The 13,877-nt window shown below is 51.5% G+C and overlaps 1 protein-coding gene across 1 annotated transcript in view; it reads right to left on the bottom strand.

Moving 5' to 3' along the window:
- Nucleotides 1–3,176: 3,176 nt before the first annotated feature.
- LOC121272755 (plasma membrane calcium-transporting ATPase 3-like) overlaps nt 3,177–13,877 on the bottom strand; it is a 47,088-nt gene continuing 36,387 nt past the window's right edge. The window contains exons 12-14 of the mRNA XM_041179535.1: nt 10,615–10,702; nt 5,188–5,294; nt 3,177–3,437 (exon numbers count right to left, since the gene is read on the bottom strand). Coding sequence (XP_041035469.1) covers nt 3,177–3,437; nt 5,188–5,294; nt 10,615–10,702 — 456 coding nt within the window. The remainder of the gene's footprint in view (nt 3,438–5,187; nt 5,295–10,614; nt 10,703–13,877) is intronic.

Here is a 13,877-nt window from a genome sequence, read left to right as displayed (position 1 = left end):
GGGACTGAGAGACACAAGTCAGTGTGCAGATATCTCCCTGAGACAGAGGGGACTGAGAGACACCAGTCAGTGTACAGAAATCTCCCTAAGAGAGAGAGGGACTGAGAGACACCAATCAGTGTACAGATAACTCCCTGAGTGTGAGGGGACTGAGAGACACGAGTCAGTGTACAGATAAGTCCCTGAGAGAGAGGGGACTCGAGACAACAGTCAGTGTACAGATATCTCCCTGAGAGAGAGGGCACTGAGACACACCAGTCAGTTTACAAATATCTCTCTGAGAGAGAGGGGACTGAGAGACACCAGTCAGTGTACAGATATGTCCATGAGAGAGAGGGCACTGAGAGACAGCAGTCAGTGTACAGATATCTCCTTGAGAGAGAGAGGGACTGAGAGACACCAGTCAGTGTACAGATATCTCCCTGAGAGAGAGAGAGATGACTGAGATACACCAGTCAGCGTACAGATATCTCCCTGAGAAAGAAAGGACTGAGAGACACCAGTCAGTGTATAGACATCTCCCTGAGAGAGAGGGGTGACTTTGAGACACCAGTCAGTGTACAGATATCTCCTGGAGAGAGAGAGGGACTGAGAGACACGAGTCAGCGTACTGATATCTCCATGGAGTGAGGGGACTGAGAGACACCAGTCAGTGTACATTCATCTCCCTGACAGATTCAGAGGGGACTGAGAGACACCAGTCAGTGTACAGATATCACCCTGAGAGAGAGAGGGGACTGAGAGACACCAGTCAGTGTACAGATATCTTCCTGAGAGAGAGAGGGACTGAGAGACACCAGTCAGTATACAGATATCTCCCTGAGATTGAGAGAGGACTGAGAGACACCAGTCAGTGTGCAGATATCTCGCTGAGAGAGAGAGGGGACTGAGAGACACCCGTCAGTGTACAGATATCTCCCTGAGAGAGAGGACTGAGAGACACCAGTCAGTGTACAGATATCTCCCAGAGAGAAAGGGGACTGAGAGACACCAGTCAGTGTACAGATATCTCCCTGAGTGAGGGGTGACTGAGAGACACCAGTCAGTGTACAGATATCTCACTGAGAGAGAGAGGGGTCTGAGATACACCAGTCAGTGTACAGATATTTCCCGGAGTGAGGGGTGACTGAGAGACACCAGTCAGTGTACAGATATCTCACTGAGAGAGAGAGGGGACTGAGATACACCAGTCAGTGTACAGATATCTCCCTGAGAGAGTGGGGACTGAGTGACACCAGTCAGTGTACAGATATTTCCTTGAGACAGAGGGGACTGAGAGACACCAGTCAGTGTGCAGATATCTCGCTGAGAGAGAGAGGGCACTGAGAGACACCCGTCAGTGTACAGATATCTCCCTGAGAGAGAGGACTGAGAGACACGAGTCAGTGTATTGATATCTCCCTGAGAGAGAGATGGACTGAGAGACACCAATCAGTGTTCAGATAACTCCCTGAGAGAGAGGGAACTGAGAGACACCAGTCAGTTTACAGATATCTCCCAGAGAGAGAGGGTATTGAGACACACCAGTGTACTGATATCTCCCTGAGTCAGGGTTGACTGAGAGACACCAGTCAGTGTATAGATATTTCCCTGAGTGAGGGGTGACTGAGAGACACCAGTCAGTGTACAGATATCTCACTGAGAGAGAGAGGGGACTGAGATACACCAGTCAGTGTACAGATATCTCCCGGAGTGAGGGGTGACAGAGAGACACCAGTCAGTGTACAGATATCTCACTGAGAGAGTGAGGGGACTGAGAGACACCAGTCAGTGTACAGATATCTCCCTGAGAGTGAGAGTGGACTGAGATACACTAGTCAGTGTACAGATATCTCCCTGAGAGAGAGATGGACTGAGAGACACCAGTCAGTGTGCAGATATCTCCCTGAGAGAGGGGACTGAGACACCAGTCAGTGTACAGATATCTCCCTGTGAGAGCGGGACTGAGAGACACCAGTCAGTGTACAGATATCTCCCTGAGAGAGCGGGGACTGAGAGACACCAGTCAGTGTACATATATCTCCCTGAGAGAGAGCTACTGAGAGACACCAATCAGTGTACAGATAACTCCCTGAGAGAGAGGGGTTTGAGAGACACTTGTCAGTGTACAGATATCTCCCTGAGAGATAGGGGACTAATAGACACCAGTCAGTGTACAGATATCTCCCTGAGTGAGGGGTGACTGTGAGACACCAGTCAGTGTATAGATATCTCCCTGAGTGAGGGGTGACTGAGATACACCAGTCAGTGTACAGCTATTTCCCTTAGAGAGAGTGAACTGAGATACACCAGTCAGTGTACAGATATTTCCCTTAGAGAGAGAGGACTGAGATACACCAGTCAGTGTACAGATATCTCCCTGAGAGAGAGAGGGACTTAGAGACATCAATCAGTGTACAGATATCTCCCGTAGTGAGGGGTGACTGAGAGACACCAGTCAGTGTACAGATATCTCCCTGAGAGAGAGAGGGGACTGAGAGACACCAGTCAGTGTACAGATATCTCCCTGAGAGAGAGGGGACTGAGAGACTACAGTCAGTGTACAGATATCTCCCTGAGAGAGAGAGGGACTGAGAGACACCAGTCAGTGTACAGATATCTCCCTGATAGACAGGGGACTGAGAGACACCAGTCAGTGTTCAGATATCTCCCTTAGAGAGAGAGGGACTAAGAGATACCGTCAGTGTACAGATTTCTCCCTGAGGGAGAGGAGACTGAGAGACACCAGTCAGTGTACAGATATCTCCCTGAGAGAGAGAGGGGACTGAGAGACACCAGTCAGTGTACAGATATCTCCCTGAGAGAGAGGGATGACTGAGAGACACCAGTCAGTGTACAGATATCTCCCTGAGAGAGAGGGGTGACTGAGAGACACCAGTCAGTGTACTGAGGTCTCCTTGAGAGAGAGGGGTTTCTGAGAGACACCAGTCAGTGTACAGAGGTCTCCTTGAGAGAGAGGGGTGAATGAGAGAAGCCAGTCAGTGTACAGATATCTTCCTGAGAGAGAGGTGACTGAGTGAACGACACTATGACACCCTTGAGCCATCTCTTTTCGATGGAGCTGACTGCCAACTTTTTCAGGCCGAGGTGGTTTTTATCTTTTCCGCGTATTTGCGTACCGAGGTTAGGGAACATTTGCCTCACATTCACTCCCTACAAACTGAGCCTGATCGGAATCAGGCGCTGTGAATCTCCGACCCGTCTGGTTGTCCGCGCGTGTGCTGCGCCTCCTCCTGGTCGCTCACCTGTGTGATGCAGGCGCCAGTGAAAGCCACGATGACAGCTACCACATTGACGGTTAGCTGGAACTGCAGGAACTTGGAGATGCTGTCGTAGACATTCCGACCCCACATGACGGCCTTCACGATGCTGGAGAAGTTGTCATCTGTCACGATGATGTCCGAAGCCTCCTTGGCCACATCAGTCCCTGCAATCCCCTGTCAAACACAGCACCATCACTACCCAGGCCCCGTACACAGTGTACCCCCTCCTCACCGTCCCCATCAAACACTCCCAGGGCAGGTACAGCATGGGGTTAGATACAGAGTAAAGCTCCCTCTAGACTGTCCCCATCAAACACTCCCAGGACAGGTACAGCACGGGGTTAGATACAGAGTAAAGCTCCCTCTACACCGTCCCCATCAAACACTCCCAGAGACCCTCCGACTGTGTGGCTCCCCCATAGTGCGCCCTCCTGGAACACAGGGTGGGGTGTGGCGATGGGGTGGTCCTGTGTTAGGGTCCCAAATCTCTGGAGCGGTGACTTGAACTCAATACCATGACCACGAGGTTAGGGAATGACCACTTCACCCAAGCGGAGACTGTCACCAGGGGCCTCCACTTTCCACAATGTGGATAGGGTAGATGAGGTGTCTGATGGTGAGACAACTCTTTAGCTATCGTGTTGTCCTTCACTTGTAAATACCTTGTCGTGACACCTCGGACACTGTGGACAGTTCTGGTCCCCTTACTTAAGGAGGGACAGACTCGCATTGGAAGCCGTTCAGAGAAGGTTCACTCGTCTGATTCCTGGGATGAAGGGGTTTTGTCTGATGGGGAAAGGTTGAGCAGGTTGGGCCTCTACCCACTGGAGTTTAGAAGAATGAGAGGTGATCTTATTGAAACATGTCAGATTCTGAGGAGAGGGGGTTTGACAGGATGGATGCTGAGGGGATATTTCCCCCCCTCTTTGGGGGGAATCTAGAACGAGGGGAGGGGGGGCACAGTTTCAGAATGAGGGGTCTCCCATTGAAGACGGAGATGAGGAAGAATTTCTTGTCTCAGAGGGTGGTCAATCTGTGGAATTCTCTCCCCCCCCCTCCCCCTGAGAGCAGTGGGGGCCGGGTCACTGAATATATTCAAGGCCGAGTGAGGCAGATTTCTGATCGACGAGGGAATTCGAGGGTTATGGAGGTGAGGGACAGGGAAGTGGAGTTGACGCCACACTCAGATCAGCCACGATCTTATCGAATGGGGGAGCAGGCTCGAGGGGGCCAAACGGCCTCCTCCTGCACCCATTTCAAATCTTCTCATGAACTGCGCCTCGCCTTCAGTTCTTGCAGCCAAGACTCTCACAACAATCTTTACCGCAAAGCCGGAGTGGAAAGCAGGATTGTCTTTTTTCTCTTTCCCGTGACAAAACATCGGTTTGGACAATTCTAACTACGTTGGTACAGGCGGTAATGACGTCGAGGGGGTGGGTGACAGGCAGGAAAGTGGAGGCCGCAATCAGATCAGCCACGGTCGTATTGAAATGGGGGAGCAGGCTCGAGGGGGCCGAATGGCCTGCTCCTGCTCCCAATCCTTCGGACCTCACCTCTCCGCCCGAGGGCTCATCCTCAATGCCTGGCAGCCCGAGGAGCCCTCTTTCCGGGGTCGGGGGGGGGGAACTGGGGTGTTGTTAACCCCGGGGTCCCCCTCTCAGGTGGACATCCGAGATCCCACTGGGGCTGCGGATGGGAGCGGGTGGTGTTGTGTGTGGGGGAGCTTGTGGTGGGGGAAAGTTTGCGGGATCTTGCTGTGCCCAATGGTGGCTCCTGCATCCCCGCCCTCCCAACCCGCCTCCACCACCCTCCCCACCCCCTCAGTGCCTCAGCCGTGATCGTGCTACAGCCCCCCACCACAGGCAAGCTCTCCCCAACCCCCCACCATCCACCCCCAGCAAGCTGGGCCTCCCCAGCGCGTTACCATTGCAAAGCCCACATCGGCTTTCTTCAGGGCTGGACCGTCGTTCGTTCCATCACCGGTCACCGCCACCACTTGCCGCTGCTCCCCGATGGTGCTGTCGATGATCCCTGGGCAGAGAGGGGGGACACACTCACCGCCAAGAACCCGATCAGGTCGCATTCCCTCCCCCCACCCCCCCCACCACGCCCCCAACACCCTGCCCTAGCCGTGACCCGTGGCCCTGCTATTCGAATGCGGGCCGCCACCACCGTCGGACAGTCTGTGCCGTCGAGCCGCAAGGGATTGAATCTCAACCCAGGTACGGTGGGGCCAAACTCGTCACACAGCCAAACCAGTCGGGGAGTCAGCTTGCAAATCTTTCCAACACACACCGACGGCAGGCGGTACAAGAGAGGTTCACAGGGTGGGGGGCTTTGTTCAGTTAAGTCCCTGGAGCCTTTATAAAAAAATACTGCTGGGGGCATGGGTTAGTCAACTAACTAGAGCAATCATAAAGAAAGACTGCTCTAGGGCCTTGTTTAAAAAAGTACCTCGAGCACTTGTAAGGAAAGACCGCTTGTGGAGGCATTGTTAAGTGCCTGATGCCTTTATTGAGTAAGGCTGCTAGGGGGCATTGTTTAATCAAGTATCTAGAGCATCAATAAAGAGAGACTGCTAGGGGCCATTGTTTAATCAAGTATCTAGAGCACCTATAAAGAAAGACTGCTAGGGGCCATTTTTTAATCAAGTATCTAGTGCACCTATAAAGAGAGACTCCTAGGGGGCATTGTTTAATCAAGTATCTAGAGCACCTATAAAGAGAGACTGCTAGGGGGCATTGTTTAATCAAGTATCTAGGGCACTCATAAAGAGAGACTGTTCTAGGGCCTTGTTTAAAAAGGTACCTAGAGCACTTGTAAGGAAAGACTGCTTGTGGAGGCATTGTTAAGTGCCTGATGCCTTTATCGAGAAATAGCTAGGGTATTTATAAAGCAAAGCTATTCTGGGGGGCATTGCTTAATTAAGTACCTAGAAAACATATCCAGAGAGACTCCTGGGGCATTGTTTAATCAAGTATCTGCAGCACTTATAAAGTGAGACTGCTGTGGGGCATTGTTTAATTAAGTATCTGAACCACATATGCAGAGGGGCTGCTTGGCTGGCATTGATTAATCAAGTATCTGGAGCACTTATAAGGACAGACTGTTGGGCAGGGCAGCATTGTTTAACTAAGTGCCTGGAGCATGGATAAAAAGAGACTGCCTCGGTAGCATTGTTGAATTAAGTACATAGAGCACTTATAAAGAAAGACTGCTGGGGGGCATTATTTAATTAAGTCCCTGGAGAATGGATAAAGAGTGACTGCTGGGGCATTGTTTAACCAAATATCTAGAGCAGTCATAAAGAGAGACTGCAGCAGGGCATTGTTTAATCAGCTAGCTTGAGCACATATAAAGAGAGACTGCTGGCTGGCATTGTTTAATCAAGTATCTAGAACACTTATAAAGAGAGACCGCTTGTACAGTCTATACCTGCCTGCTATGAACAAGCAAAGGAGTGTGCTGTTTGATTCAGTCAGCCAATCCCTGATTGCCCTTTTCTCCTGCTGTCTTAAATAGCTGCGGCCCTTTGAAATTTGGCGTTCTTGCATTTGTCCTGATGCAAGCGAGATGGAAAGCTTCAATAAAGTTCCTCCCCATTTAGAAAGAGTCAAACGCCGTGGTACCTCGCAAAGGAGTGGGTTAGATCGAGAGTGGAACCTAAATGAATTGAAATGATTGCCTAGCGCAGTCAATGAGGGATAGCCAGGGGACAGGTATTGGAAACAAAGACCTACCAGCCTCTTCCTGGCAACAACTTGGGGAGGGGGGGGTGTGGGGTCACAATCTCAGGATAAGGGGTCGGCCATTTTGGACTGAGCCAAGGAGAAATGTCTTCACTTCCGAGGGTTTGTGAGTCTTTGGAATTCTAGGCCCCAGGGGGAGCTCAATCATCAAGACAGAGGGCGAGAGAGGGCACAGCGAGAGAGTCGAGGGATAGGGGAAAGTGGAGTCGAGGGGGAGGAGGAATCATCCACAATCCAACTGAGTGGGGGCGGCAGGCTGGGTGGGCTGAATGGCTTCCTCCTGCTCCTGTTTCCCGCATTTCTATAGCGCCCGCTGATCGCTGAGAGGCTAGGGACAAACTTTTTCAGAAGACTTTAATTCCTTTATGAGGTCCGGGTTTTTTTCCTGCCTCTCCAGGCGTCCAGGGATCTTTATGGGAGGGGTGCAAGTCCACTTCAATCTCTCCCCTTCTGTCACTGAGGGGGGGTAAATGCAGAAATGGCGCAAAGATATATCATATAACTCTGACAAAGTCAAAGGGTGTGGTTTGTATAGGGAGGGGTTCCCTGGTGCGATATGCGCAGCCCATGTGGTGGAGGTACACCCACCACGCTGTTAGGGAGGGAGTTCCAGGATTTTGTCCGTGTGGTGTAGGTACACCCACCGCGCTGTTAGGGAGGGAGTTCCAGGAGTTTGTCCCGTGTGGTGTAGCTACACCCACCGTGCTGTTAGGGAGGGAGTTCCAGGATTTTGTCCCGTGTGGTGTAGGTACACCCACCACGCTGTTAGGGAGGGAGTTCCAGGATTTTGTCCGTGTGGTGTAGGTACACCCACCACGCTGTTAGGGAGGGAGTTCCAGGATTTTGTCCGTGTGGTGTAGGTACACCCACCGCGCTGTTAGGGAGGGAGTTCCAGGATTTTGTCCCATGTGGTGTAGGTACACCCACCGTGCTGTTAGGGAGAGAGTTCCAGGATTTTGTCCCGTGTGGTGTAGGTACACCCACCGTGCTGTTAGGGAGGGAGTTCCAGGATTTTGTCCCGTGTGGTGTAGGTACACCCACCGTGCTGTTAGGGAGGGAGTTCCAGGATATTGTCCTGTGTGGTGTAGGTACAACCACCGTGCTGTTAGGGAGGGAGTTCCAGGACTTTGTCCCGTGTGGTGTAGGTACACCCACCGTGCTGTTAAGGAGGGAGTTCCAGGATTGTGACCCAGCGACAGTGAAGGAACGGCCGATATATTTTCAAGTCGGGATGGTGAGGGGCTCGGAGGGGAACTTGCAGGTGGTGGTGTTCCCCATGTGTCTGCTGCCCTTGTCCTTCTAGGTGGTAGAGGTGGTGGGTTTGGGCGGCGCTGTCGAAGGAGCCTTGGCGAGTTGCTGCAGTGCATCTTGTATACAGTGGTGTCAGGGAGTCCGACTTGCCGTGGGCTTACCTGTTTGCTGTGGCCTGGGGCTATGGGTAGCGTTGGTGGAGGGTCCATTTCACAGCGGACCGGGAGTTTCACCCACTCTTAGAAGGAGTTGATCTTCTCCCTCGACTCCCACTTTCCCCGCCTGCTATCCCTCGACTCTCTCGCTGTGTGAAAGTCTCTCGCCCTCCGTCTCGAGTGTACTCGATGGCTAAGCTTTGTCTGGGCTCGAGAATTCCAAAGGTTCCCGACCCTCGGAGCGAAGGGATTTCTCCTCGCCTCAGCCCAAAATACCCCGGGGCTGCGATGCACTCTCCCTCCCCCCCACCACCCACCCCCCACCCCAGCTCCTGGGTTTAGGCTCCCCACCTCTGTAATGATGCCTACTTGTGGTACATGGACAGGGTGGATAGGGAGCAGCTGTTGCCCCTTAGTTGAAGGGTCAGTCACGAGGGGACATAAGCTCAAGGTGAGGGGCAGGAGGTTTAGGGGGGGATGTGAGGAAACTTTTTTACCCAGAGGGTGGTGAGGGTCTGGAATGCGCTGCCTGGGAGGGTGGTGGAGGCGGGTTCGCCTCACACCCTTTAAAAAGTACCTGGATGTGCACTTGGCATCGTCATAACGTTCAAGGCTATGGGGCCAAGTGCTGGTCAATGGGGTTAGGGTAGGTAGGTCAGGTGTTTCTCATGGTGTGGGTGCAGACTCGATGGGCCGGAGGGCCTCTTTTGCACTCTGTGATTCTGTGATACCACCTCTGCCCCAATCAGCTGTTGCTAGCTGACGCCCATTGCCTTCATGTGGTCGTTGGCATCGCTTCCCTTCTTCATTGGTTGTCCAGCCCATCTGATCCTTTGTCTCCCTCTGTACCCACTTTCCAAACCTCGTCTCATCCCCTTCCCTTAGAAATCCAACTCTCACATGATGGAGCGCAACAACCCACAATCGACATGTTTTTCTGCTTTGTACTGAGGCTTTCAGATTTCCAGATACTATGGAAGTCACTGGTCATGCCAGTTGATTCCATCCCAACCCAACTGGTGAAGTTCGGAATAGACACTTTTTTCCTGATAATAGGTTTATTTAGAGGATGCATCATTACATATGTCTGCCTCCTACTTATCAACCATCCAGGGTCCCAACAGTCTCTCTTTATATGTTCTCTAAATATTTAATTAAACAATGCTCCCCCCATGTAGTCTCTCCTTATAAGTGCTCTAGATACTTAATTAAACAATAACCCCACCAGCTTCTCTTTATAAATGCCCTAGGTACTTAATTAAACAAAACCCCCAGCAAATTCTCTTTATAACTCTTTCTGGATTGAAGATGTAGCTCTTTCTGGAAAGCTTCTCTTTATAAGTGCTCTATGGACTTAATTAAACAATAACTCCCAGCAGCTTCTCTTTATAAGTGCTCTAGGTACTTAATTAAACAAATGACCCACCGCAGTCTCTGTTTATATGCACAATGGGGACTCATTTAAATAATGCACCCCCCAACCCCAGCAGTCTCCTTTTGTACTCTAAACAAAAAAATCAATAAATCAGAGGGGGAGAGGGGGTGACAGCTCCATGGTAGGGCAGTAAAACTAAAACAAAAGCATGAAAGGAAACTTACAAAGTCAAATCAAAATGTCTATTTATAACCATTCTCGACACTTAATTAAACAACCACACCTAGCAGTCTCTCTTTATAAGTGCTCTAGGTACAGAATTAAACAATGACTCTCAGCAGCATCTCTTCATAGGTGCTCGAAGTGCTTAATTAACCACAAGCTGTCTTCTGCTCATAAATGCTCCAGGCACTTATTTGAACATGGCCCACAGCAGCCTCTCTCCAATGTGCTCTAGGTATCTAATTAAACAATCTGCCCTAGCAGTCTCTCTTTATAACTGCTCTTGGTGCTTAATTAAACAACAACCAAAAGCAATCTCTCTTTATAAATGCTCCACGTACTTAGTTGGACAATTCTCCCGGCAGTCTCTCTTTACAAATTCTCTAGGCACTTGATGAAACAATGCCCTTCACCTAGGCTTCTGAACAATATAAGTAACGTGCCATTAACAATGCCTTTTTGCAACAATTAATCTAGCCTGAATTTCATTCTTGGTGAGACCCTGGGTGTTTACCACTGAGGTAGGGGTGGGGGACTTGTCTTTGTCCCCGCCTCCTGTCGCCAAGCGGACTGGCATTTGTGAAAGAGGTGTTACCTACCTTTTACCAGCGTGTGCTTGTCTGTCGGAGAGGAGCGGGCCAGCACACGCAGCCTGGGCCACACTTTGTCCAGACGCTCCTGCTCGATCTGCAAGAAACCGGAGGAGAATCGCTTAGCTGCTGATGGGTCGGAGCGGGTAGGGGAGACAAGGTGCGGTTAAGAGCAAGGGTGCCCAGGGGCTTCGCTTGGCAGCACAGAACTTGAAAATGGCTTAAAGGAGGGGCATGTCGCCGAAGGGTTTCATCTTGCGCCCGACAGGACAAATGCAAGAAATGCCAAATTTCAAAGGCTCACCACCATTTGCAGTAAAGGGGCCAACGGCGCTGATTGGTTGGCAGGTCAATCCTGATTGGCCGAGGCGTTGCCATGGGGATGTACAGCCTCCCGGGTAATTCAAGAAGGGTGCAAGGATTGAACATATTCCATTTGTTTGCAGAGCATGTGTCCCTGAGAATGAATCAGGGCCAGAAACTGAACTGGACCCAGCCATATAAATACTGTGGCTACAAGAGCAGGTCAGAGGCTGGGAATCCTGCGGAGAGTAACTCACCTCCTGACTCCCCAAAGCCTGTCCACCATCTACAAGGCACAAGTCAGGAGTGTGATGGGATACTCCCCACTTGCCTGGATGAGTGCAGCTCCCACAACACTCAAGAAGCTCGACACCATCCAGGACAAAGCAGCCCCGCTTGATCGGCACCCCATCCACAAACATTCACTCCCTCCACCACCAACACACAGGGGCAGCAGTGTGTGTACTATCTACAAGATGCACTGCAGCAACTCGCCAAGGCTCCTTCAACAGTGCCGCCCAAACCCACCACCTCTACCACCTAGAAGGACAAGGGCAGCAGACAAATAGGGAACCCCACCACCTGCAAGTTCCCCTCCGAGCCGCTCACCATCCCAACTTGGAAATATATCAGCCATTCCTTCACTGTCGCTGGGTCAAAATCCTGGAACTCCCTCCCTAACAGCACTGTGGGTGTACCTACACCACACGGGACAAAATCCTGGAACTCCCTCCCTAACAGCACGGTGGGTGTACCTACACCACACGGACAAAATCCTCGAACTCCCTCCCTAACAGCATGGTGGGTGTACCTACACCACACGGGACAAAATCCTGGAACTCCCTCCCTAACAGCACGGTGGGTGTACCTACACCACACGGGACAAAATCCTGGAACTCCCTCCCTAACAGCATGGTGGGTGTACCTACACCACATGGACAAAATCCTGGAACTCCCTCCCTAACAGCACGGTGGGTGTACCTACACCACACGGACAAAATCCTGGAACTCCCTCCCTAACAGCATGGTGGGTGTACATACACCACACGGACAAAATCCTGGAACTCCCTCCCTAACAGCACGGTGGGTGTACCTACATCACATGGGTCTGCAGAGGCTCAAGAAGGCAGCTCACCACCACCTTCTCAAGGGGGCAATTAGGGATGGGAAACAAATGCTGGGCCCAGCCAGCGACGCCCACATCCCGTGAATGAATTTTTAAAAAAATCTCGCTTCTGGCAAGTGTAAATGAGGCACATCACGAGCTAGACTAGCTATCTTAAGCTGGTTAACAGTGTAGCTGGCAGCTCACTCAGGGTTAATCAGCAATTGCTCACCAGTTGCAGAATCACATCTAACAGTAGGCGTTTTGTTATGGGTTTTGCAAGCGTGGGCTGATTGAGTGCGGCCTCTACTCTTCCCCTGCATACTGCACGGCAACGCCTTGACCAACCACAGCCGTCTGTGCTCTTCCCATGCATGTTGCATAGCAACGCCTTGACCAACCAGAGTCGGCCTGACAATCCCTCTGGGGTTTAGCTGCTCAGCGCACATCTCCTTAATGATAATGGACAATAAATGCTGGACTTGAGTCCCGTGAGTGAATAATAAGAAAATTAAAAAAAAATCAGCATCCCTTTCTCCCGCGGTATAGATTGTGGTGATTATCTGAAATTTAGCATTCTTGGGTTTGTCCTGAGGAGTGCAGGGATGTCAAGGTTCAGAAACAACTTGTCTCTTTTCAGCAAGATTTAAGTGTAAACTCTTGGGCCTAAGTCTGCGCGTGTCCGGGGGAGGCATTGTCTCACTGACTCACCATCGTAGGCTTTTCACAGCCAGGATACTGCATCTGTGTCCTTCTGAAGATGCCCGTCCCCTTTCTATCACCTTATTCATATTCATGCAGGGCCCTTAATCCAGCAAATGTCGGCAGCATGTCAATCAGACCGAATCTGACCCCCCGAGTCCCACGCGGAGATATTAGGGACGGGTGAACAAAAGCTCGGTCAGAGAGGTCGGGTTTTAAGGAGAGTCTTAAAGGGGGAGAGAGAGAAAGGGAGAGAGAGAGAAATGGGGAGAGGTTTCGGGAGGGAATTCCAGAGCTCAGGGACCCCCCCAGGCAGCTGAAGGCATGGCCGCCAATGGTGGAGCGATGGGAATCGGGGGATGCTCGAGAGGCCGGAATTGGAGGAGATCAGAGATCTCAGAGGGTTGTAGGAGGTTAGAGATAGGGAGGGTTATAGGGGCTGGAGGAGGTTACAGAGATAGGGAGGGGTGTAGGGGCTGGAGGAGGTTACAGAGATAGGGAGGGGTGTAGGGGCTGGAGGAGGTTACAGAGATATGAAGTTTTGTAGGGGTGGAGGAGGTTACAGAGATAGGGAGGGATGTAGGGGCTGGAGGAGGTTACAGAGATAGGGAGGGTTGTAGGGGCTGGAGGAGGTTACAGAGATAGGGAGGGGTGTAGGTGCTGGAGGAGGTTACAGAGATAGGGAGGGTTGTAGGGGCTGGAGGAGGTTAAAGAGATAGGGAGGGGTGTAGAGGCTGGAGGAGGTTACAGAGATAGGGAAGGTTGTAGGGGCGGAAGGAGGTTACAGAGATAGGGAAGGGTGTAGGGGCAGGAGGAGGATACAGAGATAGGGAGAGTTGTAGGGGCTGCAGGAGGTTACAGAGATAAGGAGGGGTCTAGTGGCTGGAGGAGCTTACAGAGATAGGGAGAGCTGTAGGGGCTGGAGGAGGTTACAGAGATAGGGAGGGTTGATGGGGCTAGAGGAGGTTACAGAGATATGAAGTTTTGTAGGGGTGGAGGAGGTTACAGAGATAGGGAGGGAAGTAGGGGCTGGAGGAGGTTACAGAGATAGGGAGGGGTGCAGGGGCTGGAGGAGGTTACAGAGAAAGGGAGGGTTGATGGGGCTAGAGGAGGTTACAGAGATAGGGAGGGGTGTAGAGGCTGGAGGAGGTTACAGAGATAG

Source organism: Carcharodon carcharias, chromosome 35 (genome assembly GCF_017639515.1).
Source record: "Carcharodon carcharias isolate sCarCar2 chromosome 35, sCarCar2.pri, whole genome shotgun sequence".
NCBI classification, from domain to species: domain Eukaryota; kingdom Metazoa; phylum Chordata; class Chondrichthyes; order Lamniformes; family Lamnidae; genus Carcharodon; species Carcharodon carcharias.
This window is presented reverse-complemented; position numbering and strand designations above follow the sequence as displayed.